At 42.2% G+C, this 26,054-nt stretch overlaps 1 protein-coding gene across 3 annotated transcripts in view; it reads right to left on the reverse strand.

Moving 5' to 3' along the window:
• Nucleotides 1-26,054, reverse strand: part of gpc5a (glypican 5a) — a 185,863-nt gene that overhangs the window by 53,746 nt on the left and 106,063 nt on the right. For all 3 annotated transcript variants that reach the window (XM_061702415.1, XM_061702423.1, XM_061702432.1), the window contains exon 8: nucleotides 6,619-6,781. In XM_061702415.1, coding sequence (XP_061558399.1) covers nucleotides 6,619-6,781 — 163 coding nt within the window. The remainder of the gene's footprint in view (nucleotides 1-6,618; nucleotides 6,782-26,054) is intronic.

The raw sequence follows: 26,054 nt of genomic DNA on the forward strand, positions 1-26,054 counted from the left end.
ATCCAAAGAACTGCAGGCCTCACTGGCCTCCAGTGTTCATGACTCAACCATAAGACACAAAACACACTGGGACAAAATGGCATCCATAGGAGGGTTCAAAGCTGACCACTGCTGACAGGAAAAAAAAGAACACAAAGAATTGTCTCACATTTGCCACAAAAATATCTTACTATAGAAAATAATAAATTCAATATTCTGCGGAATGACGAGATAAATGTTGAACCTTTTGGAAACAGCATTTGATTTAAAAAAAAAAAAAAAAAAAAAACATGCCGACAGTTGAAGATGGTGGTAGCATTGTGATGGTCTGGGGCTGCTTTGCTACTTCAGGAACTTGGATGACTTTCTGTGATTAATGGAACAAGGAATGCTACTAGCGAATCCGGAAGGCAAATTTTCAGCCATCAATCAGTTTGTACCCTCAACACCAAGCACTCTTAGATTATGCAGCAGGGCACGTCCTGAAACATATCAGCAAGTCCACCTCAGAATTGTTACAAAAAAATTGAAGGGGCAAATAATTTTTTTTAGCACTTTATAAAAACGTTTTAGAATGGTCCAGGCTAAATTTGCCGTTTACTCTGGATTGGGATCGGTATTAGTAGGTGAGTGCTTTGGCCACAATGCTCCGTTTCACAAAATCTAATTTAGATGGTCCAGTAGTTTTCATGTAATCTTGATGACAAACGACCAGAAGAGGGTGAAGACTTTTTCAGCTAAAGTAATGACCACAATAGCACACCTAAAAGCAACTGTATGAAATGAGCCATGAGAAAAAAGTGGTTGAGAAAAATCATTAAAAATGAAATTTATCACATCATAGTTTATAGCTCCAATCCAAACACCACTTAGGCTGGTCTACCACAATTTAAACGCAGATAGTGACAGCTCTGTCTGCTCGCTGCCGCGTTTGCCTTTGGTGTAGTATCCAATCCCCTGCAGAGCTTGGGTAGTGCACTGACAAACACGTCCCTTCAGTTTCAGAACTATGGTGCCTGACAGCAGCTTCCGTGTAAGGGGCAGACTGTTGTTGGATTGTAATCGCATGGTGCTGTTCCCAGTAGAAGTATTTTCATTTTGATCACTTGTTTTCCTGCCTTGTAATCGCATGGTGCTGTTCCCAGTAGAAGCATTTTCATTTTGATCACTTGTTTTCCTGCCTTGCATTGTCTCAGCCTTTTCTTTGTGACCAGTTCATTTTTGTAGCGTAAACCAATGTCGACATTTTCACACAGGTCACAGTGTTGGGTAGAGCTACACGATCTTTGTAATTCTATCCATTACAAAAGCTGGATCAAAGATGCTGTTTGGCACTGTCAGGTATCAATTTATCAATTTCTTTATTATTGTTGGAGTTTGCAGTGGTAGTAGTAATAGTAGTTTACAAATGGCCTGTAAAACGCTTATAGGTGATTCTAATACAGTATTGTGGTTACTCGCTTGAAAAGTGAAATTTCAGGTAATGCAATTTAGTTTTGATCTGTCCCAGCACTGTGCTAGTCTTCCTGAAAAGATTACTAAATAATTACTTAGTTCAGAGGGATCCTTTAATTGAGTTGTCATCATACAACCTTGCGGTCATCCCAGTCAGGCTCACTGGACAAAAGGTTGTGAGCCACACTGCTGTAAATGATTTGCATCTCATTATTACAGGCATGGAGGAAGACGGGAATCACAGCAGGTGAGCTAGTCTGATCTCACACTGTAAAGATCTTTCTAGAAGGCACAATCTTGTGTTTTGGGGAATACCAATGGAGCTGCAAGTACCTCTCACAAAGGATGCCCCAAAAAATATGTCTTTGATGTAACTCCTACTCTTGCAGACATATAATTTTCAGTTTAAAATATATGACACTTAGAACTATTGCAAAATATCCTAAGCTTCCCTCGTGTTGCAGTCAAATCCATCATCACTCAGCATTATTTGTGGGGGAGTTCTATATTCAGCAGCACTTTATTGCAGTGCTGAGGAGAGATGCTGCAATCAAACATCAGCAGAGACACCATTAATTAATAAGAGTCACATCTGAAGAGTCATTTTCCATGCCCTCATTATACTTACTTCTTAAGGCCTATTTATACTCCCGCGCTCACGCGGCCGACAACGCCCGCAATGCATCACGTGACAGACGAATTGGCCCATGTGGCCCCTCTGCGTCACTTAACGCGCACATGGCAAAAATTGCTGCTGCACGTAGAGTGCCGCGGAGATAATCTCTCGTGATTGGTCCGTTTTAGTCACATGCTGTGACTCAGCGTGCCCCTTGGTTCTATATGGCATCTACGCCGCCGCCTTCTTGACCGATTTTGCAGCATAATTAAATGTATCATCTGGTCATCTACGTCCATTTGTTCTAGCAGGCACTGTTCCACAGTCGCCATTGTTGTTGCTTTGTTCCTTGTTACGGAAAGGAATGTAAAAACGGTTACCGGAAATGCCCAAAAAATGCAGAGGAAACTCCCTCCTGTGGTGTCCTAGCCAATACGAGCCATAGCGACACCCCCGACTTGGAAGTGAACTGCAGTACATTTTCAAAACTGCGCGCGGGATAGCCGCAGTGACGTCAGCTCGCTTGCCTGTCAGTGAAGTTGGCTGCGCGAGTATAAAGAAGCCTTTAGAAATCGATATATGTCTCTCCATGCTGCCACTGTGTCTGACAGATGTTGTTTTGCAGTACAATGCTCGCAAGGCAGGCAGTCACAATGACTCCAGCTGAATCGAGGCTGGCCAGATAAGAGGTCTAGAGCTGCCAGTTGGGGTTTAAGAATAGAAAAAACTTCTTCGTCTTCTAGTGCAGCCTTTGCTGTCAGGTCATGGAAAGCCAAGGTTTGGTGTTGAATAAAAGAAAACCCTGCGATTGGCTGGCAGCCAGTTCAGGGTGTACCCCGCCTCCTGCCCGATGATAGCTGGGATAGGCTCCAGCACGCCCGCGACCCTAGTGAGGAGAAGCGGCTCAGAAAATGGATGGATGGATGGATAAAAGAAAATCTCCAATTCTTTTTGTTTTGTTTTGTTAGCACGTTGCAATCATGCAGGGACACCAAAAAAAAAAAAAAAAAGCAATGGCTCAATTTGTCGACAGCTGTTTTTTGATTGTGATCACGGTAATACAGTATGTGCTTTCGCCTTTATATTTTCAGACAGACATTAAGTGTTTAGCTCATTTAACTTTGACTAATTAGAACCTCAGAGTCTCTAGATGCTTGTTTGTTAGAATCTCCCAGCTGGGAGCAGAATAATAAAACACCACACCAAGAAGGGCAAAACTGCACTATAATATCTTAAATTGAGCGAGGCACTGGTTTTATGTGATTAATCCAGGTGTATATTTAGCTCCTAAACCTTTAGAATGAAGGAGTTAAACCTTACGATTTAAAGCCTTTTGGCTTCTAACAAATAGTAATTAGTCAGCTCATATTTACCTTGCTCTGATTTATCCACGCACAGTTATAAATTTAAACAAATTGAATTGCCAAGACGTTAAAATTAAATGTGTTGCAAAAAAGAGCTAAGGTACAAAAAATGTACACACTCACAGTTGGGAGCGATAACAGACCACTAATCCAGGATTTTCTTTTAACAGCTACACTCATTTGGTCAACAACGATTAGGTATTAAACTCCTGGTTACAATGTTCTAAAATTCTAAATATTTCGTTCCAATACTGCAAAATGATTTGTCACTTCTCCTGGCATGATTAATTAATTATATATAAAACACACGTTTTATATATAATTTTATATTCACTGTATGACCAGCAATCTCAATGGAGTCAAATCCCACTCACTTTATTGTTATGACAACAAGCTTTGGTATATTACAGATATTTGCCAGGCCATTCACCTTGATATGCAGTCATGAGAGAAAGGAGGGCAGATGTAAAAGAGGTGTAGGAGAAAGAGCTCCTTTCATATCTCACTCCTGTAATGTTTTAGTGAAGGTTCTTAGTCATCTCTGTCACGATTGTCGAAGGAAAGATTTTAAAAAAAAGAGCAGCTGGACCTAAAACTCTTGGATGAGAGGACATATCTGAAAACCAGGCTCGATGCTCCTCGTTCAGGGAAAAATAATAATTTAGTTATGACTACTGAGTGTGCACATAATAATATAATAATGACTACGAGAGTTCTCATGTATTAGTTAAGTAATGATTTCTGACTACTTGTGGGTCGGGGAACTGTCAAGTTAGTTCACTGGTATCTTTGCTGACGTGATGCCAGGATCGCGTGGTCTCTTGTTGGTTCTTGTCAAGTTGTACAGATCTCCCGTTAACGTAATTCTGCCTAATGAGGATAATCCCTTAAATCAGGCCTTTATTGTTCGCATTGAATTTATTCTCTTTTATTTTCTTATCAGACTATACCACTGACGGCATGTTCTGCTGATAAACCTGAACGACACGAGAGAAGGATTATAGACAACTACAGAGAAAGAAGTTAAATTACATTTTAAATGGTGTTTGAGCTGCAGTCAGATGTGCTGTTTTCATGTTTTACTTTGATACACACACACGCACACGCACACACACACACACAGTCTCACACATTGTCCTGCACAAAAGGGGATGTAAAAGGGGGAAAAAAAACACTGCCTATTATTTACCTCCCCAAAAAGCTCTGAAAACAAACATCATCTCTATTATCTGTTCCACTTTACTTACTTTAATATTTTTAGTTGTGTAGTCATATTTAATATTTTATGTCTCTCTATGACTTTTCTTATTGGAGTTTTGCACTTAGAAGAAGGAAAACTAGCGTCAGTGACAACACATGCAGAAACTTTCAAATTCTCGGTTTGTAATTAGCCACAGCAAAAAAATAATTTGTTTTCACTCTATAGAGAGAAGTGTAGTGAGTTGACTCTTAAATGATTTGGTGCAGCTGGAGGGGATTTGCACAGCTTGTTGCTCTGTTAACAATAATGTGTTATAATCAAGAGAGAGCAAACCTCTCTGCAACTGGAGTAATATGCTGTAACAAACTGCTTTGTGGACAATTTAGCATAGCATCAGGCAAAGTCATGCTTTAATTAAAGGGCACTGCCACGCTGGATTTTGTATTTTTTTTTAGAAACTTTTGCTGCTTGTTAGTTTTGTTTGGCTACATTTATAACTGGTGTATACATACCAGGTCATAGCAGACAGTAGGTCATAAATACTTACAGGTCCCATGCCATAAAAATAAATTTCCTTCTACTGTTTTGTGCATGTCATAGGTCAAAATGAGTCTTTGACCTGGTTTAAGTTTGACATCTATGCGGTTTGTCAACTGAACGCAATAGCCTTTGAACACCTTGTGAAAGACAGTATTTAAAATCACCGACGGTGTGACAAAGTTAGGAAAATTAATATTCAAGTACCTGATCACTTCATGGTTGGTACCCACCCTCTCAACTCAGCTGAACAGCAACAGGGCCTTTCTGGGTTTTAAGCAAGCATGTCTCAGCCATACAAACACAGTCTTTACGTATCCATCCATGTTGTGTTTTACAACAATACTTAACTATATTTACAATTTTTAATGTAACTGTGGTGGAGGAAATAGCAAAGCTTGCATTTATTGTTACCACCAATGATCATCACAGCAGGTTCAATTCCAGTCAATGGGAGAGGATGACAAACATAACCTCAAAATATCCCCCTCTGTTTTATTTTTTACCCACGTTCCCTTTCAAACATCGAAAGACGCAGCGCAGCCATGAATGCTTGGCCGCCCTAAGCTTCTAGACGCTAGTAGACGCCGTGCTATGGACCAATAAAAGCCAAGTTGTTTTCCATATTTAAAGTAGGGAATATGAGTGATCCAATCAGAGCAAAATGTATTTACATGTTGCATATTAATGAGATATCCGAGCATTTCAACTGCCAGGCGTAAAAGATCAGCTGGCTTGAGAAAGGACATTCTGGACATTTGCAACCCAAATTATTTTGCAAACCCAATAAAAGGACATAAAAGATTATGAAAAAAATATTGTGGTATGGGACTTTTAAGGCAGGCTGCTTTGGCCTGAGACGAGTGAAACACGTCACAGCCTCAGCTGAACCATCATTAAGAAACTTCCCCAGTTCCAGCAGGACAGTCAGGCCGCAGGGGAAGATTTACATAGCGAGAATGACTTGTTTGGGTGACCAGCCGCCACCACCACCCTCGCTGTCGCCATAGGCAAAATTGGAGGGATGATTAATCTAGTGGTTAGCGTGTTTAACGATGAGAGGGGAGAGGCAGTATCCATGCGATGTGAGGAAGGTGTGAAAGGAGAGTCACAGTGCTGTGATTCATCAGGGGTTACTGATCCTCTCTGAAGCAATAATTTTTTAAGTAACGGGCCTTAATGCCCCCATTGAAACTATTATATTTCATGACTATTATTATGTGTCATTTACTTCTGACTCGCTTCACTAATTTTTCATTTTAATTGTGCACCAAAGTAAAATTACTATGAAGCTGAATGATTCGATGAAACAGAAATAGAAGCAGTAAGATTTATCAGGTTTTTTTTCCGAATTCAACAGTGTTATATTTTTTCTAACCTTCCCTACTCCGCGGTGCATTATAATTAAACGTTACTAAATATATTTCACGCAATGTTAAGTAACATTAGAAAAGGTTGTGACTTACATTTGGAGACTCTCTGGATGTTCTTCTTGATCTGTCCACCACCTGACCCATCACAGCCGTCCTCATCATCACAGTCGCCACTGTACAGTCCTTCTGCATTCCCGCTTCCTGTTTCAATTTGGTCCAACGTCCCCAGTTTAGGAATGGATTTTCCTTGGAGCAGCTAGTGGTGCAAACACAGATATTTTTTTTCAATAAATATTAAGTTGCTTTATTTTCTTTAGTTGAATCCATGTTTTTGTATTCAAGTTACTGTTTTCTAAAAGCAAAATCCAAACACAATTGAGTGATTTTGTACAGTGTCAAATTAACTGTAAATAATCGGAGGCAGAACCTCCTAATTCTTCAAAAATTATGGGACGGTATCATGTATGCATCCAACCACTACAGTACATACAGTACAGTATGATATTAAAATTTAATTTTTACATTACATCACACATCTGCCTTACAGTTCTGAGAACCTGGGTTCAAATCCGGCAGCCCCTGTTTGCATGTTTCCTCCCACAATCCAAAAACATGCATGGTAGGTTGCGTGAAGACTCTAAATTGCCTCTCGGTGTGAATGTGTTTATATGTGCCCTGTGATTGGCTGGTGACCAGTTCAGGGTGTACCCCGCCTCTCGCCCAGAGTCAGCTGGGATAGGCTCCACAGCGCCCGCGACCCTAGTGACGATAAGCGGTACGAAAGATGAATGAATGAATGGATGTGCACACGTCACATTCGCATTCAATATTCACATGAAGTTACAGGCTTACAATGTATGACGCGCATGATACGCAATCAGAAGGAAGCAAAACGGAAAGAAAATGCAAAAGTGCTGAAGATCAAGCATTAATCTTCATGCAAAACAATCTCGACTTTGATTTACCCAGATGTAAAACTCTTTCAAACATTGATTTATCCTAGTAAAATAATTAATTGGCTCACTCTGAACATGTTCAAAAAGCATTTTTTTTTTAAATCTGTCCATCTCATTCTTGGAGAAGAAATCTTCGTCTAGTCTTCATATGGCAGCCTTTATTAAACTCGCCCTGTTTTTAATTTTACTGATAAAAAAACAAACAATACATTCATTTGGTGTTTATGTTGAGTAAGAAAGAATGAAACATGACTGAAAAATCCTTTTGGTAGCTCATTGTAAGCAAGAACACATTTAGTCGGGCACTTCCGTATGAGCAGCATTGGCTTACGGACCACTGATAATGTTTTAGCGGTATCAAGGGAAATGCTAAACACTAATTGGAACATTTAAATTCATGACACTTCATAGGAAATGTGTGAATGTGTGATCAGAAAGGTATTGTATATGTTAATTAATTACTGTTGTATTTCAGGATGAGAGAACAACAGTGTCACGGGTGCGATGGCTGAGTTGTGTGCGCATGCAATTAGACTGCAGTCTTTACTTATCACCAGTGGCAAGCTTGAAGGACGATGCTCATCATCGCACCAATCTGAGCACTCCCTCCATGTAAATGATATCCAGTAAGCTATTTGTTGCCAGACTGGATTCTATGGTGCAGAGCATACTAATAGATAGACATAACAGCCACAACATTGCACCGGGAAAATGCTTTATTTCATTTTTGTTCAATGGCCACTGTTTTGTGTATAGGGTTCATCCTACACGTACACCCTAATGCTATGCAATCTGCTATTTAGTTTAACGTTTAGAAATCATTGGGATCCAGAGAAACAGAGCTGAGACCAACCAGCATACTGTACATGCTTTGGGAATACTGTAGAGAACAATGTTTTGGACATGCTTTGATCATTAGAATAATTTAGAACCTTAAACATTCATTCCCATAGCCAGTGAAGGCCACAACAATGAATACACAGAGAGAGAATGGAGCAGAATTGCAACAATTTTAGACAGCGCTTCATCTTTGTGATATTTAGCAACAAATGAATTTGCTCCAAAGCGGAGCAAGAATTCATTATGTTTGATCCTAATCGATGTTACAGCATTGTGTGTCTTTGACTGTATTGAGATGCATGGCATTGTGATCCTCGAAGAAGAAAACTGAATGGACAATCTGTGTTATTATCTGTATCTTTGTGACCAACCCGTTCATTCAGATTATCTTTCAACTACCTTGTAATCCATCTTCAAAAACTTTTTTTTTTTTTGAAATTGACATTTTGTATTTTTGTTTAAAGTTGCAAAATTAATCATTGTCTATCGTACAGAAAGTGTAACTGGAAGAAAACATGGAGAGAAAATATGTAGCTTTCAACAGCTTTCAGTCTTCTATTTTGTAACACGTCTGTGAGATATTTTGTCTATTCATACATGAGTGCATTCGTGAAGTCCGATACCACCGGTGTGTGCTAATTCATCCCAAAATGTGTTTGATGGGTTTGAGGTTAGAGCCTCTCAAATAATTCTTCCACACCAAACCTTTCGAAATATGTCTTTGTAGACATTACTTAATGTACACTTTTACTTTTTCACTGTTCTCTCAAAGTTAAAAGCACACAGTTGTCGAGAATGCCTACAAGGAAGAATTAGGGTTCAGGGGCAACAAATAAGCCTTGCTCAACCATTGACTGACTTAATACATTCATATAGTGTAGAGTATTGTGCTGGAAATCTCATCAAGCTTTAAGCTGGTAAACTCGTATCTGATAAACTCTATCTGAGATATAGGTAACAGATTTACAGTAGCTGTGAATAAATACGAAGGTTGCTTTACAGAAAATGGTAGCTGTTTGCGTGCGGATGATGTTTTCCATCCCATTTTACTTGTAAATTTAAGCAACTGATCCTCTACCATCTGTTAGGATTATGATGTAATATTATTGTTTATTGTGTGGAGGAAATAAAGTCCTCTGATCTACCGCATTACTGGCAATATATTGTTATTGCGCGGTGGTTGAGTTGAGAGTAATGTTACACATACAGTACATTTAATTAGGTCCTAGAAGAGTTTGACCTACAGACATCCAAGTTGCTGATTGAAAGAAAATGCTGTTATGGCTCACACTACGTTGTTTACAATTTACACAAACATACACAATCTCACATACATTGAGCTGTAAATGACACCTTGTCCATACAAATTAAATACACTAAAAGGTGCATTTCAGACATTACATATATGAAGTACGGAGCTCTCCCAATTTCCAACCAAATTTTATTTGACGTTGTACAATATGTTTTAGGCATTTAAAAATGCATTTAGAATCATCTCTTCATTTTAGACAGGTGCATGAGTAAATGCTTTTGGACATCACTGAGAAATGATGCAGAAGAACTTTGGCTGAACCTCTAAACTGTGCCATAGAAATATTTGTGAGAGGCTCCATCACAGTACATGGTTTGGCAGGTTTGACAATGGAGGACTGGCAACTGCAGTGTAACATTGTAAAGCCGGCATCAACGATTTCCAGGCACATAGCAGCTGGAGCTCAAATACCGAAAACATCATCACAGACAGCCGTCATCCAGCCCACACGCAGGCGTAATACCTGCCTCAGGAGAACACACAAACGCCTGTATTACCAATGTTCTTTCCTACTTTTTACACAATAATTAATAATTCTGAATATATTTTTACAATATTTTGTAGAGCAATTATTCTACATGCTACTATGTAAGATAACCAGGTTAACTTTTTCTTAAGCTTTTATTCAATGGTGGAAATGTGAGCCCTGAAGAGAGAAGGGGACTTTTTAGATGTTATACATTGGTACTTTATACTTTAGTATTATCTTTGACCAAATACTACCATCTGTAAACAGCAAGGAGGCAAAGAAAAGAAATGGATGCACAATGATCATATTTGCCTGTCAGAGGAGAAATGTGTCAGGACAAGACACAGCTCCCAAGACACACACCATCATTTTGCATTTTCTTCATCCCAGCAGGAGTGCTGACAGGGTGTTTATTATGACCATGTGCAGTCTGGGAGCATGAAGAGTATGACAACATGGCAGTGCACACAGGATATGTAAAACTTCATAGTCATTGTTGCTGAAACTCTGTTATTCCACTATAACAGTATATTACTATTATATGATCAAGGGATAGGCAATCATCTATTGATAAACCCAAAAATAAAGTGCTGTGAAAAAGACTTTGCACCATTCTCAAATTCTTCTTTTTTTTGCATAGTTTTTCCCATTTTAATGTTTAAGATAATTAAACAAATGTAAATATTTGACAATGATAACCCAAATAAACATATAATCCTGTTTTGAATGGTGATTTTATTTATTAAGGGGGAAAAAAAAACCTAACCCTGTATGAAAAAGTAATTGCCCCCTAAACCTAATAAATGGTTGGGCAACCCTCAGTAGCAACAACTGAAATCAAGCATTGTCTATAAACAACTGAAATCAAGCATTTTCTATAACTGGCAATGAGTCTTTCACGTCTGTCTGTGAAGATATTTTGGTCCACTCTTCCTTCCAGAATTGATTGAATTCAGCAACAATGGAGGGTTTTCAAACATTAACAGCCTTTTTAAAGTCATGTGCCAACATTTCAATCAGATTCAAGTCCAGACTTTAACGAAGCCAGATGGCCCAGACCATTATATTACCAACCGCCATACTACAACGTCTTACTGTTATGAAGTTCTTTTTTTCTGAAATGTGTGTTACATTTATGCTAAATGTAATGAGTCATAGACCTTCCAAAAAGTTCAACTTTTGTCCCGTCAGTCCATAGAATATTCTCCCAAAAAGTCTTGGGAATCAATCAAAGGCTTTTTTTTTTTTTTTTTTTTTTTTTTTTTTTTTTTTTGCAAAAGACAAGCCTTTGTGTTTTTTTTTTTTGGTCAGCAGTGGATTTTGCCTTGGAACTCAGCCCTGGATGCCATTTTTGCCCAGTCTCTTCCTTATTGTTGAATCATGAACACTGACATTAACTGAGGCAAGGGAGGCCAGCAGTTCTTTAGATGTTGTTCCTTTGTGATCTCTTTGATGAGTCCTCACTGTGCTTTGTGGGTTGGGCACTCCTGGGAAGGTTCACAACTGTTCCATGTTTTCTCCATATGTGGATAACGGCTCTCACTGTGGTTCACTGGAGTTCTAAAGTTTTGTAAATGGATTCGTAACCCTTTCCAGACTGATAGATGTCAATTACTGTATTTGTCATTTGTTCTTGAATGTTTTTGGATCGTCACATTTTGTTGCATAGCCGGTGTGAACAAAGTAATGTACTATACTACAACCCCAATTCCAATGAAGTTGGGACATTGTGTTAAACATAAATAAAAACAGAATACAATGATTTGCAAATCATGTTCAACCTATATTAAATTGAATATAGTACAATTCAAGATATTTAATGTTCAAACTGATAAACGTTATTGTTTTTAGCAAATAATCATTAACTTAGAATTTTATGGCTGCACCACGTTCCAAAAAAGATGGGACAGGGTCATGTTTACCACCGAGTTACATCACCTTTTCTTTTAACAACATTCAATAAACGTTTGGGAACTGAGGACACTAATTGTTGAAGCTTTGTAGGTGGAATTCTTTCCCATTCTTGCTTGATGTACAGCTTCAGCTTATCCGAGGTCGGGTCGCAGGGGCAGTAGCTTCAGCAGGGACGCTGAGGACACTAATTGTTGAAGCTTTGTAGGTGGAATTCTTTCCCATTCTTGCTTGATGTACAGCTTCAGCTTATCCGAGGTCGGGTCGCAGGGGCAGTAGCTTCAGCAGGGACGCCCAGACTTCCCTTTCACCAGCCACTTCATCCATCTCTTCCGGGGGGATCCCGAGACGTTCCCAGGCCAGCCGAAGGATGTAGTCTCTCCAGCGTGTCCTGGGTTGTCCCCGGGGTCTCCTCCCGGTGGGACGTGCCCGGAACACCTCACCAGGGAGGCGTCCGGGAGGCATCCGAATCAGATGCCCCAGCCACCTCATCTGGCTCCTCTCGATGTGAAGGAGTAACGGCTCTACTCTGAGATCTTCCCAGATGACCGAGCTTCTCACCCTATCTCTAAGGGAGAGCCCGGACACCCTGCGGAGGAAACTCATTTTGGCCAATTGTATCCGGGATCTCGTTCTTTCCGTCACGACCCACAGCTCCTGACCATAGGTGAGGAGCTGGTGATCGACCGGTAAATCGAGAGCTTCGCCTTTCGGCTTAGCTGTTTCTTTACCACAACGGATCGATACAAAGTCCGCATCACTGCAGACGCTGCACCGATCCGCCTGTCGATCTCCCGTTCCATTCTTCCCTCACACGTGAACAAGACCCCAAGATACTTGAACTCCTCCACTTGAGGCAGGATCTCATCCCCGACCTGGAGAGGGCACGCCACCCTTTTCCGACTGAGGACCATGGTCTCAGATTTGGAGGTGCTGATTCTCATCCCAGCCGCTTCACACTCGGCTGCGAACTGCTCCAATGAGAGTTGGAGGTCACGGCTTGATGAAGCCAACCGAACCACATCATCTGCAAAAAGCAGAGATGCAATACTCCACCAAACCGGACCCCCTTCTACGCCTCGGCTGCGCCTAGAAATTCTGTCCATGAAAGTTATGAACAGAATCGGTGACAAAGGGCAGCCTTGGCGGAGTCTTACTGCCAGATATGCGGACCAAACTCTGACTACAGTTGTACAGTATCAGGGGGTTCGGTACCCCATACTCCCGAAGCACCCCCCACAGGACCACCCGAGGGACATGGTCGAACGCCTTCTCCAAGTCCACAAAACACATGTAGACTGGTTGGACGAACTCCCATGCACCCTCGAGGACCCTGCCAAGGGTGTAGAGCTGGTCCACTGTTCCACGGCCAGGACGAAAACCACACTGCTCCTCCTCAATCTGGGATTCAACTTCCCGACGGACCCTCCTCTCCAGCACCCCTGAATAGACCTTACCAGGGAGGCTGAGGAGTGTGATCCCCCTGTAGTTGGAAGACACCCTTCGGTCCCCTTCTTAAAAAGGGGGACCACCACCCCAGTCTGCCAATCCAGAGGCACTGTCCCCGATGTCCACGCGATGTTGCAGAGGCGTCTCAACCAGGACAGCCCTACAACATCCAGAGCCTTGAGGAACTCCGGGCGAATCTCATCCACCCCTGGGGCCTTGCCACCGAGGAGCTTTTTAACCACCTCGGCGACCTCAACTCCAGAGATAGGAGAACCCGCCTCAGAGAACCCAGACTCTGCTCCATCATGGGAAGGCGTGTCGGTGGAATTGAGGAGGTCTTCGAAGTATTCTCTCCACCGGCTCACAACGTCCCGAGTCGAGGTCAGCAGCGCCCCATCCCCACTATACACAGTGTTGATGGTGCACTGCTTTCCCCTCCTGAGTAGTCGGATGGTGGACCAGAATTTCCTCGAAGCCGTCCGGAAGTCTTTCTCCATGGCCTCACCGAACTCCTCCCATGCCCGAGTTTTTGCTTCAGCGACCACCAAAGCTGCATTCCGCTTTGCCAGCCGGTACCCATCAGCTACCTCAGGAGTCCCACAGGCCAAAAAGGCCCGATGGGACTCCTTCTTCAGCTTGACGGCATCCCTCACCATTGGTGTCCGCCAACGGGTTCGGGGATTGCCGCCACGACAGGCACCGACCACCTTACAGCCACAGCTCCGGTCGGCCGCCTCAGCAACAGAGGCACGGAACATGGTCCACTCGGACTCGATGTCCCCCGCCTCCCCCGGAACATGAGCAAGGTTCTGTCGGAGGTGGGTGTTGAAACTCCTTCTGACAGGGGATTCCGCCAGACGCTCACAATACGTTTGGGCCTGCCACGTCAGACCGGCATCTTCCCCCACCATCGGAGCCAACTCACCACCAAGTGGTGATCAGTTGACAGCTCCGCCCCTCTCTTTACCCGAGTGTCCAAGACATGCGGCCGCAAGTCCGATGACACGACCACAAAGTTGATCATCGAACTGCGACCTAGGGTGTCCTGGTGCCAAGTGCACATGTGGACACCCTTATGCTTGAACATGGTGCTCGTTAGCTCACATTGCACCCGACCCCTATGGCCCCTCCCACAGGTGGTGAGCCCATGGGAAGGGGGACCCACGTTACCCTTTCGGGCTGTGTTCGGCCGGGCCCCATGGCTGCAGGCCCGGCCACCAGCCGCTCTCCTTCGAGCCCCAACTCCAGGCCTGGCTCCAGAGGGGGGCCCCGGTGACCCGCGTCCGGACAAGGGAAACCTGAGTCCATAATTTATTTTCTTCATACGGGGTCTTTGAGCCGTGCTTTGTCTGGTCCCTCACCTAGGACCTGTTTGCCAGGCATAAAGCCCCAGACAACTTAGCTCCTAGGATCATTGGGACACACAAACCCCTCTACCACGATAAGGTGACGGCTCAAGGAGGGGCCTGTATGTATCTTGCAGCATTAATGGTGCCTTCACAGATGGCACCATTAAATTACCCATGCCATTGGCACTAACACACTGAACTTGAACTAGAACTTTGCGTCCATAACAGTCCGGATGGTTCTTTTCCTCTTTGGCCCGGAGGAAACATCATTTCCAAAAACAATTTCAAATGTGGACTTGTCGGACCACAGAACAATTTTCCACTTTGCATCAGTCCATCTTAGATGAGCTTGGGCCCAAAGAAGCCGGTGGCATTTCTAGGTGTTGTTGATAAATGGATTTTGCTTTGCATAGTAGAGTTTCAAGTTGCACTTACGGATGTAGCGCCGAACTATATTTACTGACATTGGTTTTCTGAAGTGTTCCTGAGCCCATGTGGTGATATCCTTTACACATTGATGTCGGTTTTTGATGCAGTGTCGCCTGAGGGATCGAAGGTCACGGGCATTCAATGTTGGTTTTCGGCCTTGCCGCTTACATGCAGTGATTTCTCCAGATTCTCTGAACCTTTTGATGATATTACAGACCGTAGATGATGAAATCCCTAAATTCCTTGCAATTGTACGTTGAGGAACATTGTCCTTAAACTGTTGGACTATTTCCTCACGCACCTGTTCACAAAGAGGTGACCTCGCCCCATCTTTGCTTGTGAATGACTGAGCAATTCAGGGAATCTCCTTTTATACCCAATCATGGCACCCTCCTGTTCCCAATTAGCCTGTTCACCTGTGGGATGTTCCAAACAGGTGTTTGATGAGCATTCCTCAACTTTCTCAGTCATTTTTCCCACGTCTCAGCTTTTTTGGAACGTGTTGCAGCCATAAAATTCTAAGTTAATGATTATTTGCTAAAACAATAAAGTTTATCAGTTTGAACATTAAATATCAAATCATTGTATTCTGTTTTATTTATGTTTAACACAACGTCCTAACTTCATTGGAATTGGGGTTGTACGAGGTGGCATTATTAACTCCTATTTTATATATCTATAGCTGTCAGGTGGAATCCCATCACCTCCAAATTAAACCTTTTCAGGAAATAAAATTTTAAGAAATGACAACTTGCTCACTTCAGTTTTCAAACACCACTTTGTCCAAGTTGTTATTATACCTTATATTGCTGTCATTATTATTATTATAATATTGTTTCACGCTCATATGAACAACAGCAATCTCACATGAAAAATAGCACCCCAAAATTATGTTCAATTGCTAATTTAAAATTATGAAAAATTGCTAATTTATTAGAGTGTCATCGATTAAAATGATAAAAAACACAGTGGTGAGTGCCACATCCTTCCAAGCCTCATGAACCCAAGTAATCATACTGTATATCATTGTTTTGCACTCTGACGTGAACACAACTACTATAGCACCCAAAAGTAATGTTCAAATGTTAAGCTAACATGCTGAACGAAAAAAAAAAAAACGCTAATTCATTAGGGTGTCATTGATTAAAATGCTAAACACGGCGGCTGCCACGGGGACAGTCTGAAGCGCTTAACACACTGTCAGCATAAAAAAGCTTAAATGACTCAATGTCCCAAAACTGTCACCAATCATCATAAAAATTTACGTGGACATCTCTTCTAATTGCAGCTTCAACCTCTGAAAATATTACAACAATTGGCCCAATATTTTTGATTTTATGGACGTTATGGATCTTCGTTTCCATATGTGCTCACGATACAGAAAAAGCTCAACTTCGCTTCATGTAAAAAAACTATCATCAATCGTCACCAAAAATGTACCGGTATGGGAGGCATCATAACTGATGCCCCCTTCCACCTCTGAAAATATCAGTACGATAGCCCAAGTATTATGGATTTCATGGATGTATTCCTTTTTCTCAAGTGAGCGTCTATGGAGAGGAAAACACTTAAGAGTCCATAAGATAAAAAATATCAGGTCAATTGTTCGGATATATGTACGCAGCCTTAAATAGCAGTGTCCACATGAATCTGGGTGACATTTGGTTGCAGAACAATGTTACTTGTCAAATCACAATAAAATCCATCCATCCATCCATTTTCTGAGCCGCTTATCCTCACTACGGTCGCGGGCGTGCTGGAGCCTATCCCAGCTGTCATCGGGCAGGAGGCGGGGTACACCCTGAACTGGTTGCCAGCCAATCGCAGGGCACATACAAACAGACAACCATTCGCATTCACATGCACACCTAGGGGCAATTTAGAGTCTTCAATTTATGAATGTTTTTGGGATGTGGGAGGAAACCGGAGTGCCCGGAGAAAACCCACGCAGGCACGGGGAGAATATGCAAACTCCACACAGTCGGGGCCGGGGATTGAACCCGGGTCCTCAGACCTGTGAGGCTGACACTCTAACCAGTCGGCCACCGTGCCGCCCACAATAAAATCAATCAATAAATTTTTTTTTCTTCAGCAGTTTTCATACTGTGAAATGCAACTCAAAGTGCTTTGCATAATAAAAATACATCCCCTCCGGTCCCTCATCCACACAGACACACATGCACACACACACACACACACACACACACACACAGTTAAAAAATAATAATGTAATGACCTACGGCTGGGCACAGAGAATCCTAGTGAGGAAACACCATTTTAGGGAGCCGTCTGCACCAAAATCAGACAACAAACTGCGGCCACAGGACATTGGCTAAGGAGCCCCAGTGTAGTGGCATAGGAGGAGCCATACATGGTGACTGAGGACCCCATGAGGTAGGACCATGGCCACGGTCCATCACAGCTCCTTTCCACCCACGAATGCCATCATGCACCCTACAGAAATACTTGTGTCATCAATTGGACCTCTTTTCAAATGTCTTAGGGGCATTTGTGATGCAATCAAGCTAAAATGGAGCTGATGAAACCCTTTTATATCGGCAGAAGTGAATCTGCAAGCAGTTACTTCATGTGGGATGATGTGGCTGTCTTCTTTCCTCAAGGAGGCGATGCAACAAACGATTAAAAGAAAAAAGCCTATTAAAATGCCTATTAAAATGTTTCCTTATCATTATCGTCTAAAAAAAACATCCAGATCGATATAGGCAAAATGTACACTGCCGTAATTAGTAATTCAATGAGGAAATGTCATCGCCTCCTGCTCATTACATGTCAGGTTGTGACAGGCTGATGTGTCCAAAATGTGGGCAGGCCAAAATCTAGCTGAACTCAAATATTTCATCAGAAAACAAATTACAAATGACTACTGGGTCTACTTGAGGGGGGAATCATTTGTAAGTAAGTCCAGAGCTATGGAATGAGTTGCAATGTTCACAGGATTAGATAGGTCCTTCAACTAAAAAAAATAAAAAATAAAAAAAATAGTTGCAAAGGTTCCTTCAAATAACTGAATTTTTTTTTTCAACTAAGTGTATGTTTTTTCTCTCAGTCTTCAATGCCAAAAAGAACACAAAATGAATGTCATCAACACTATAGGAGGCTGAAATACAATTTTAAATTTTAAGAAAAGATTACCATTCTCATTGTTTCGATGTAATTAATTACATTTATCATACTAATTTCAGTCATTTAAGGGGAATTTCCATTTAAACTCCAAAGCCCAAGTCCTTATAGATACTCCTACCCTAACCTCTACCCTAAAATGGTCATGAATCTCTTTCTCAAACATAATAATTCCTATGCATAGTTAATAGAAGTGTTGAAAACAGTTTTTAAGTTTGTCATAGATCATGTGTAGCCCAAATGTAATGAATCCCTTGTAAGAAAGTACCATGGAGTAAGGAAACAACTCATTAATGAATGAAGGAGGTGTAATAAAGGTTTTCAAAGCTAGAAAATATTACAACTGTTTAAATCCAAGATTAATAGTACCCATCTAACTATTTTATTACTGTCAGATATTGTAATTTTGTATGCACACTTGAGACCACAACAAATAAACTGTGAATACATTCTCAGTGTTAATCTTTCGCACGAAGGGAGGAGACATGAATAATTCACAAGAAAAACTGCTGGTCAACCACCACATCAATGGCTGGTAAATAATTCAGAGGAAGAGTGGGTGAGAAGCTGCCTGGCCCTGATTATGATTGAGAGACAGGACCTGCTTATAGATTCTTGATGGGTTTTACCACATCAAGAAGAGAGGACAGCCAAGGAGGAGAGGAGTGTACAAATAATTCATAAGAAAGAGCTGCTGATGAGCAAGACGATGAAATCCAGAGTTTATGCGCCAAGATTGCATGGTGAATTTGACAATAGCTGCATTTCTATTTTGTTTGTATCTGCTCTGTCGAGTTGTTTCAGCAGTGGAAGAGTAATGATAAATTTCCATTTGGTTCTAGCAAAAGTGGGAACCGTTTCTGTACGTCAGTTTGTCAAGGTCACTGGGCAAAATAAATAGAAAGAAAAAAGAACAGTGGATATGTAGATGGACCACAAGCAACCATAATGTGTCTATGCAAATGTAAAATAGACACATCATTCTCATCCTAATAAAAATGCCCAAAGCTGGTACCTTTAAAAGGTAACAGAATTTCACTTTTTACCACCGTTCATATTTTTTAAGAGTTTACAAGCCTCTCTCTCTGCGCATGCAAACAGTCAGCCCGTCATTTATGCACCAATACACATGCACTTTAAATTTCCTTATTTTAATAAGGTCCACATCAGGTGATTTACACACAGATTACACTATATGGTGGATAATCTGATTCGCAAACTTGTTCATGTGTACAATTGAATGAGAATGTGCACTGATACATGTGTATGGAATACTAAATGTTTTTGCTGGCCATAAACTGGACTGCCATTAACCCACACAAACATGCCCTCTATATCTCCTCCTCGAAGAAATAATGAATTCAGATTTCATTGAATCACATTCGCATTTAACAAGTACAAAAAATGATCCACAATTTATTTTAAGCCCCGATTTATCTTGAGCTCCAAACAACTCAGAATACACGCACTGTCACCCCTTTGCTTATTCTTCATACAGTATAGGAGGAGTGACGGTATACAGTACATTATCAGGGTTAAACGTTGAACTTCATTCAATAACAGGTGACACTTGTGTGTACGTCAGCGGCTAATGAGATGCCAATCAACTCTTTCCAAAACAAGTTCCAAAGAGATGATAATGACAGCCACATCCAAGTACTGTTAACATTAAAAAAAGTAAGAAAGCAATCACTCTATACTAAGTCCAGACAATATAAAGGAACAATGTATCATATACAACCCCATTTCCAATGAATTTGGGACGTTGTGTTAAACATAAATAAAAACAGAATACAATGATTTGCAAATCATGTTCAACCTATATTTAATTGAATACACTACATGTAAGCGGCAAGGCCGAAAACCAACATTGAATGCCCATGACCTCCGATCCCTCAGGCGGCACTGCATCAAAAACCGACATAAATGTGTAAAGGATATCACCACATGGGCTCAGGAACACTTCAGAAAACCAATGTCAGTAAATACAGTTCGGCGCTACATCCATAAGTGCAACTTGAAACTCTACTATGCAAAGCAAAATCCATTTATCAGCAACACCCAGAAACGCCACCGGCTTCTCTGGGCCGAGCTCATCTAAGATGGACTGATGCATAGTGGAAAAGTGTTCTGTGGTCCGACGAGTCCACATTTCAAATTCTATCCATCCATTTTCTGAGCCGCTTATCCTCACAAGGGTCGCGGGAGTGCTGTGGCCTATCCAAGCTATCTTCGGGCAGGGGGCGGGTTACACCCATGCATGTTTTGGGGATGTGGGAGGAAACCGGAGTGCCTGGAGAAAACCCACGCAGGCACGGGGAGAACATGCAGGCTCCACACAGGCGGGGCCGGGGATTGAACCCATGTTCTCAGAACTGTGAGGCAGGCGCGCTAACCAGTCAGCCACCGTGCCGCCCACCTTTCAAATTGTTTTGGGAAATTGTGGACGACGTGTCCTATGGGCCAAAGAGGAAAAGAATTGGAATTGGGGTTGTAAAATGGTTCCTAACAGTACAAACCTCAGAAGAGACATATTCATAAAAATGTCAGTATGACTGCAGCATCAGTAAAAGCAATATCGTCAGCCACCGAATGTTGCTGCTGTTGTAAAGCAATTATGGGGTTTTATAATTAGGGAACATTTTCTTTTCATCAAATGTATTAAATGAAAAGCTTCTTCATCATTTTCCAGTTAGCCACCCTATTTATCAAGGTAAACACAAGTAATCATTTTAAGACAAAAGGGTTTTGTGTTTCAATCAAATTTAGTAGATTTGTTATGGAAATCAAATCAGTTTGCATCATCATAGAAATGAAAAATCCATCAATTTTCGATACTGCTTATCCTGTTTAGGGTGACAGGTGAGCTGGAGACGGTCCCAACTGACTTCAGGCGAAAGGTAGACGACACCCTGGACTGGTCGGCTGTCAATCACAGGGCACATATAGTGAAAGACAAGCATTCACTCTCAAATTCACACATCACTGAGTGGGAACTGAACGCAGGCTGTCTGCACTAAAGTCAGGCAAATGCACCACTACACCAACAGTGACTAGAAGTGAAACAATCAAGAATTAAACAATTTTTATTGCCACCTTTATTCACCCAGGACTGCCCTCACTATTTTGCCAAAAGATCAAATTCTTCGTAAATCCCACCGTCAATTGATAACAATTAACTCAGAAAAGCTACACCTGCAAGAATAGGACAACCAACCATAGCAGGACGGACAAATCACGTAAAGCATATTTGGACAAAATGTATGCCAGTATAAAAATATCAAAGGACTAATTGATTTGTTTTCATAAATTCTCCACCACTTGAGTGTGACTGGATGCGTGGAAAGAAGAATTAAAATGAAATCTATGTAAACGTCCTTTATTAAGCGGCAGTGCCATTTCTCTTTATACAGAACTTCTGTGAAAATTAGCAGGCTTAGGTCAAATTACATAACCATGTTGCTAAGTAGGTTTGTCTGATCCAGAGGGGCAAAATTATTCACGGAGGAAAAAGGAAAATGCAAATTAACTGAAGCAGCATATTGAATTGTCACAAAACTCACAGGGGACTTCAGACCGTCTTTGATCACCTTGGAGCTGATCACTAGCTGACTCTTTGCCATTCTGGCTGTTCTTCGATCCATTTGAATGGTAGTCTTCTGTTTCTGTCCATAGGCTTTCTCTTGATCCACAAAGACACAATGTAGCTCCTTCTGACTTTCTCTGTACTTTTCCATCTACATCATCAAGGAAAATAATGCATCTGTGGCACTCTTTCTCGGCATGAGACCATACTGTTGTCGCAAATACTGACTTCTGTCCAGAGTCTAGCCTCCACTACTCTTTACCATAACTTAATAGTGTGGCTCATCAACTTTATACCTCTATATTGCCCACAACTCTGCACATCACCCATGTTCTTAAAAATGGACACCAGCACACTTTTCCTCCATTCCTCAGGCATCTTCTCATCCGCCAGAATTCTGTTGAACAAGCTGATCAAAAACTCCACACCCACCCCTCGTCGATGCTTCCATATCGCCACAGGAATGTCATCAGGACCAACTGCCTGTCCATTTTTTATCCTCTTTAATGCCTTTCTAACTTCCCCCTGACTAATCATTGCCACTTCCTGGTCTACCACACTTACCTCTACTACTCTTCCTTCTCTCTAATTTTCCTCATTCATCAACTCCTCAAAGTATTCTTTCCACCTGTCCAGCACACTACTGGCACCAGTCAACACATTTCCATCTCTATCCTTAATCACCCTAACCTGCTGCACATCCCTCCCATCTCTATCCCTCTGTCTGGCCAACCTGTATCGATTCTTTTCTCCTTCTTTAGTGTCCAACCTGGCATACATGTCATCATATGCCTCTTGTTTGGCCTTTGCCACATCTACCTTTGCCCTGTGTCGCATCTCAATGTATTCCTTTCGCCTCTCCTCGGTCCTCTCCTGTGTCCCTTCTTAGCTAACCTCTTTCCTTGTATGAATTCCTGTACTGTGATGTTCCACCACCAAGTCTCCTTCTCTCCTTTCCTGCCAGAAGATATATCAAGTACTCTCCTGCCTGTCTCTCTGATCACCTTGGCTGTGGCGGTCCAGTCTTCTGGAAGCTCCTCCTGTCCACCGAGAGCCTGTCTCACCTCTTCCCGAAAAGCTGCACAAACACTCTTCCCATCTCAGCTTTCACCACATGGTTCTCTGCTCTGCCTTTGTCTTCCTAATCTTCCTCCCCACCACCAGAGTCATCTTACACACCACCATCCTATGCTGTCTATCCACTCTCTCCCCTACCACTAGTTTAGAGTCAGTAACCTCCTTCAGAGTATATCATCTACACAAGATGTAATCCACCTGCGTGCTTCTACCTCCGCTCTTGTAGGTCATCCTATGGTCCCGCCGATTCTGGAAGAAAGTGTTCACTACTACTTTCCATCCTTTTTGCAAAGTCTACCACCATCTGTCCCTCCAAGTTCCTTTCCTGGATGCCGTACTTACCCATCACTTCTTCATCAAGCCAACCCTGTTTCCTTCACCAACATGTCCATTACAATCTGCACCAATCACAACTCTTTCTCTGTCTTGGATGCTCAGAACTACTTCATCTAGCCCCTTTCAAAATGTTTCTTTCACCTCTCGGTCACATCCTACCTGTGGTGCATAGCCGCTAATCACATTATACATAAAACCCTTAATTTCAAGTTTCAGCCTCAACACTCGATCTGATACTCTTTTCGCCTCCAAAACATTTTTAGCTAACTCCTCCTTTAAAATAACCCCTACTCCATTTTACTACTCCAGGTTAACGGTGCCGGAGCGGACGTTGTTAACCCGAGCCACGACCGATCCCGTATGGAATTCTTTAGATGAATGCTCATATTTGTTTGGCAAGGTTTTAAGCCAGATGGCCTTCCTGACGCAACCCTCTGCATTTATCCAGGCTTGGGACCGGCCTACAGTTTGCACTGGCTTGTGCCATTGGGGCATTTTCTTTATAGTGTCACATTCCTCTCAGAGGAACCACTAAGTTACCAGAATGCTTCAGTTTTATCGGAAAACATTGAAAATCAATGAAAACAAATATATTTACATGATTTTAACCTGGGAGAAAGAAGGAAATGACACATACTCCATAGACTGAAATTAATGTATTGAAACCCAACTTTATATTTGTATTTACCTTTTCCTGAAAAGTCTTTTCTCATGGCCTTTTTTTTTTATATATATAATTCTGGTATTCTGTAAGATGACTCTGGGCGAGAGGCAGGGTACACCATGAACTGGTGACCAACCAATTGCAGGGCACATATAAACAAACAACCATTCACACTTACACCCTAACCCTAACACCTATGGAAAATTTAAGAGTCTTCAATTAACCTACTATGCATGTTTTTGGAACATGGGAAGAGATCGGAGTATCCAGAGTAAACCCATGCAGGCAAGAGGATTACTTGCAAACTCCACACAGGCGAGGTCTGCTGTGAACCCAGGTCCTCAGAACTGTGAGGCAGATGTGCTAACCATATTCAGTGTATTAAAAGCAATACCCACTGGCCACCATAGGCGCTGCACCTAACGAAAATCTGAAAAGAATAGTGTTGTTACGTACGCAAATGTTTCGTTCAAAAGAATGAATCTTTTTAGTGAAGGTACTGAACTGAATCAGTTTATGAAATGGTTCATTGTTGAGCTTGGCCGCCGCTGTGAGCGAGTCGGCTGGGAGCGGAAACAGAACTGCTGTAGCGTTTTGTCACTCTTACAATCTCTAGCGAATGATCAATGTGCAGTCAGCGTCAGGCAGTGCCGTGCAGGTGGGGGAGGGACTTAATTGAACTGAATGTATTATTGAACTGAATGTACTGGTGAAGGCGGCACGGTGGACGACTGGTTAGAGCATCAGCCTCACAGTTCTGAGGACCCGGGTTCAATCCCTGGCCCCGCCTGTGTGGGGTTTGCATGTTCTCCCCGTGCCTGCGTGGGTTTTCTCCGGGCACTCCGGTTTCCTCCCACATCCAAAAAACATGCATTAATTGGAGACTCTAAATTGCCCGTAGGCATGACTGTGAGTGCGAATGGTTGTTTGTTTGTATGTGCCCTGCGATTGGCAGGCAACCAATTCAGGGTGTACCCCGCCTCCTGCCCGATGACAGCTGGGATAGGCTCCAGCACGCCCGCGACCCTAGTGAGGAGAAGCGGCTCAGAAAATGGATGGATGGATGTACTAATGAACTGAATGTACTGAAGAACTGAAAGTGTACTGAATGTACTGTTAGCCACAAGTGATTCATTCGTTGACCTTCTTCATTCGTGATCCGATAATCACGAGTGATTCGTTCATTGAACTTCGTAGTTCATGATCCGCGAAGGAGCGATGTACTAGTATGTATTCAGTTATTCATGCAGAAGTGCACTGCGAACTAGCACGATGAGTGATTCGTTTGCGCAAGGAACGATGTACTACGCAGTGAACGTACTCATGAGAGATTCTAACCCCTCGTCCTGACGTTCTCGCGGGGATAGCTTTCACTTGCAGCTGTTTCTTCAAGCTAACGGCTAATGTTGAGTCAGTCAAGCAAATGAAAACAAGCACACACTCAGACGGTGTCTCCATAATCTTAACAGACTACACATAAAGTCATGAGAGGACAGGAGACCGACATGCGAGTTAGATTTGCCAGTGCAAGGCAAACTGAAGCGGCAGCAGCAGGGAGTTCAAGGAGGGAGATTTATTTGGCAAGATTAATAACATCCATCCATCCATCCATTTTCTGAGCCGCTTCTCCTCACTAGGGTCGCGGGCGTGCTGGAGCCTATCCCAGCTATCATCGGGCAGGAGGCGGGGGACACCCTGAACTGGTTGCCAGCCAACCGCAGGGACACATACAAACAAACAACCATTCGCACTCACAGTCATGCCTACGGGCAATTTAGAGTCAGTCATCCACCGTGCCACCAGTCATCCACCGTGCCGCCAGATTAATAACAATTACGATCACTGGTCTTTATCTTGTCAACGCCAACACGACCGGATACACTCCATGGCGATGACAACAAGCACCGGGAGAGGACTTTTATATAAGGACTGCTTGAGGTATGTTCACGTACTTTTAAAACGATATGGCTCGCAAGCAGGCAGTAAAACGTTATGTAGCCGAGTGAGCTA

The sequence above is a fragment of the Phycodurus eques genome, chromosome 2 (genome assembly GCF_024500275.1).
Source record: "Phycodurus eques isolate BA_2022a chromosome 2, UOR_Pequ_1.1, whole genome shotgun sequence".
NCBI lineage: Eukaryota > Metazoa > Chordata > Actinopteri > Syngnathiformes > Syngnathidae > Phycodurus > Phycodurus eques.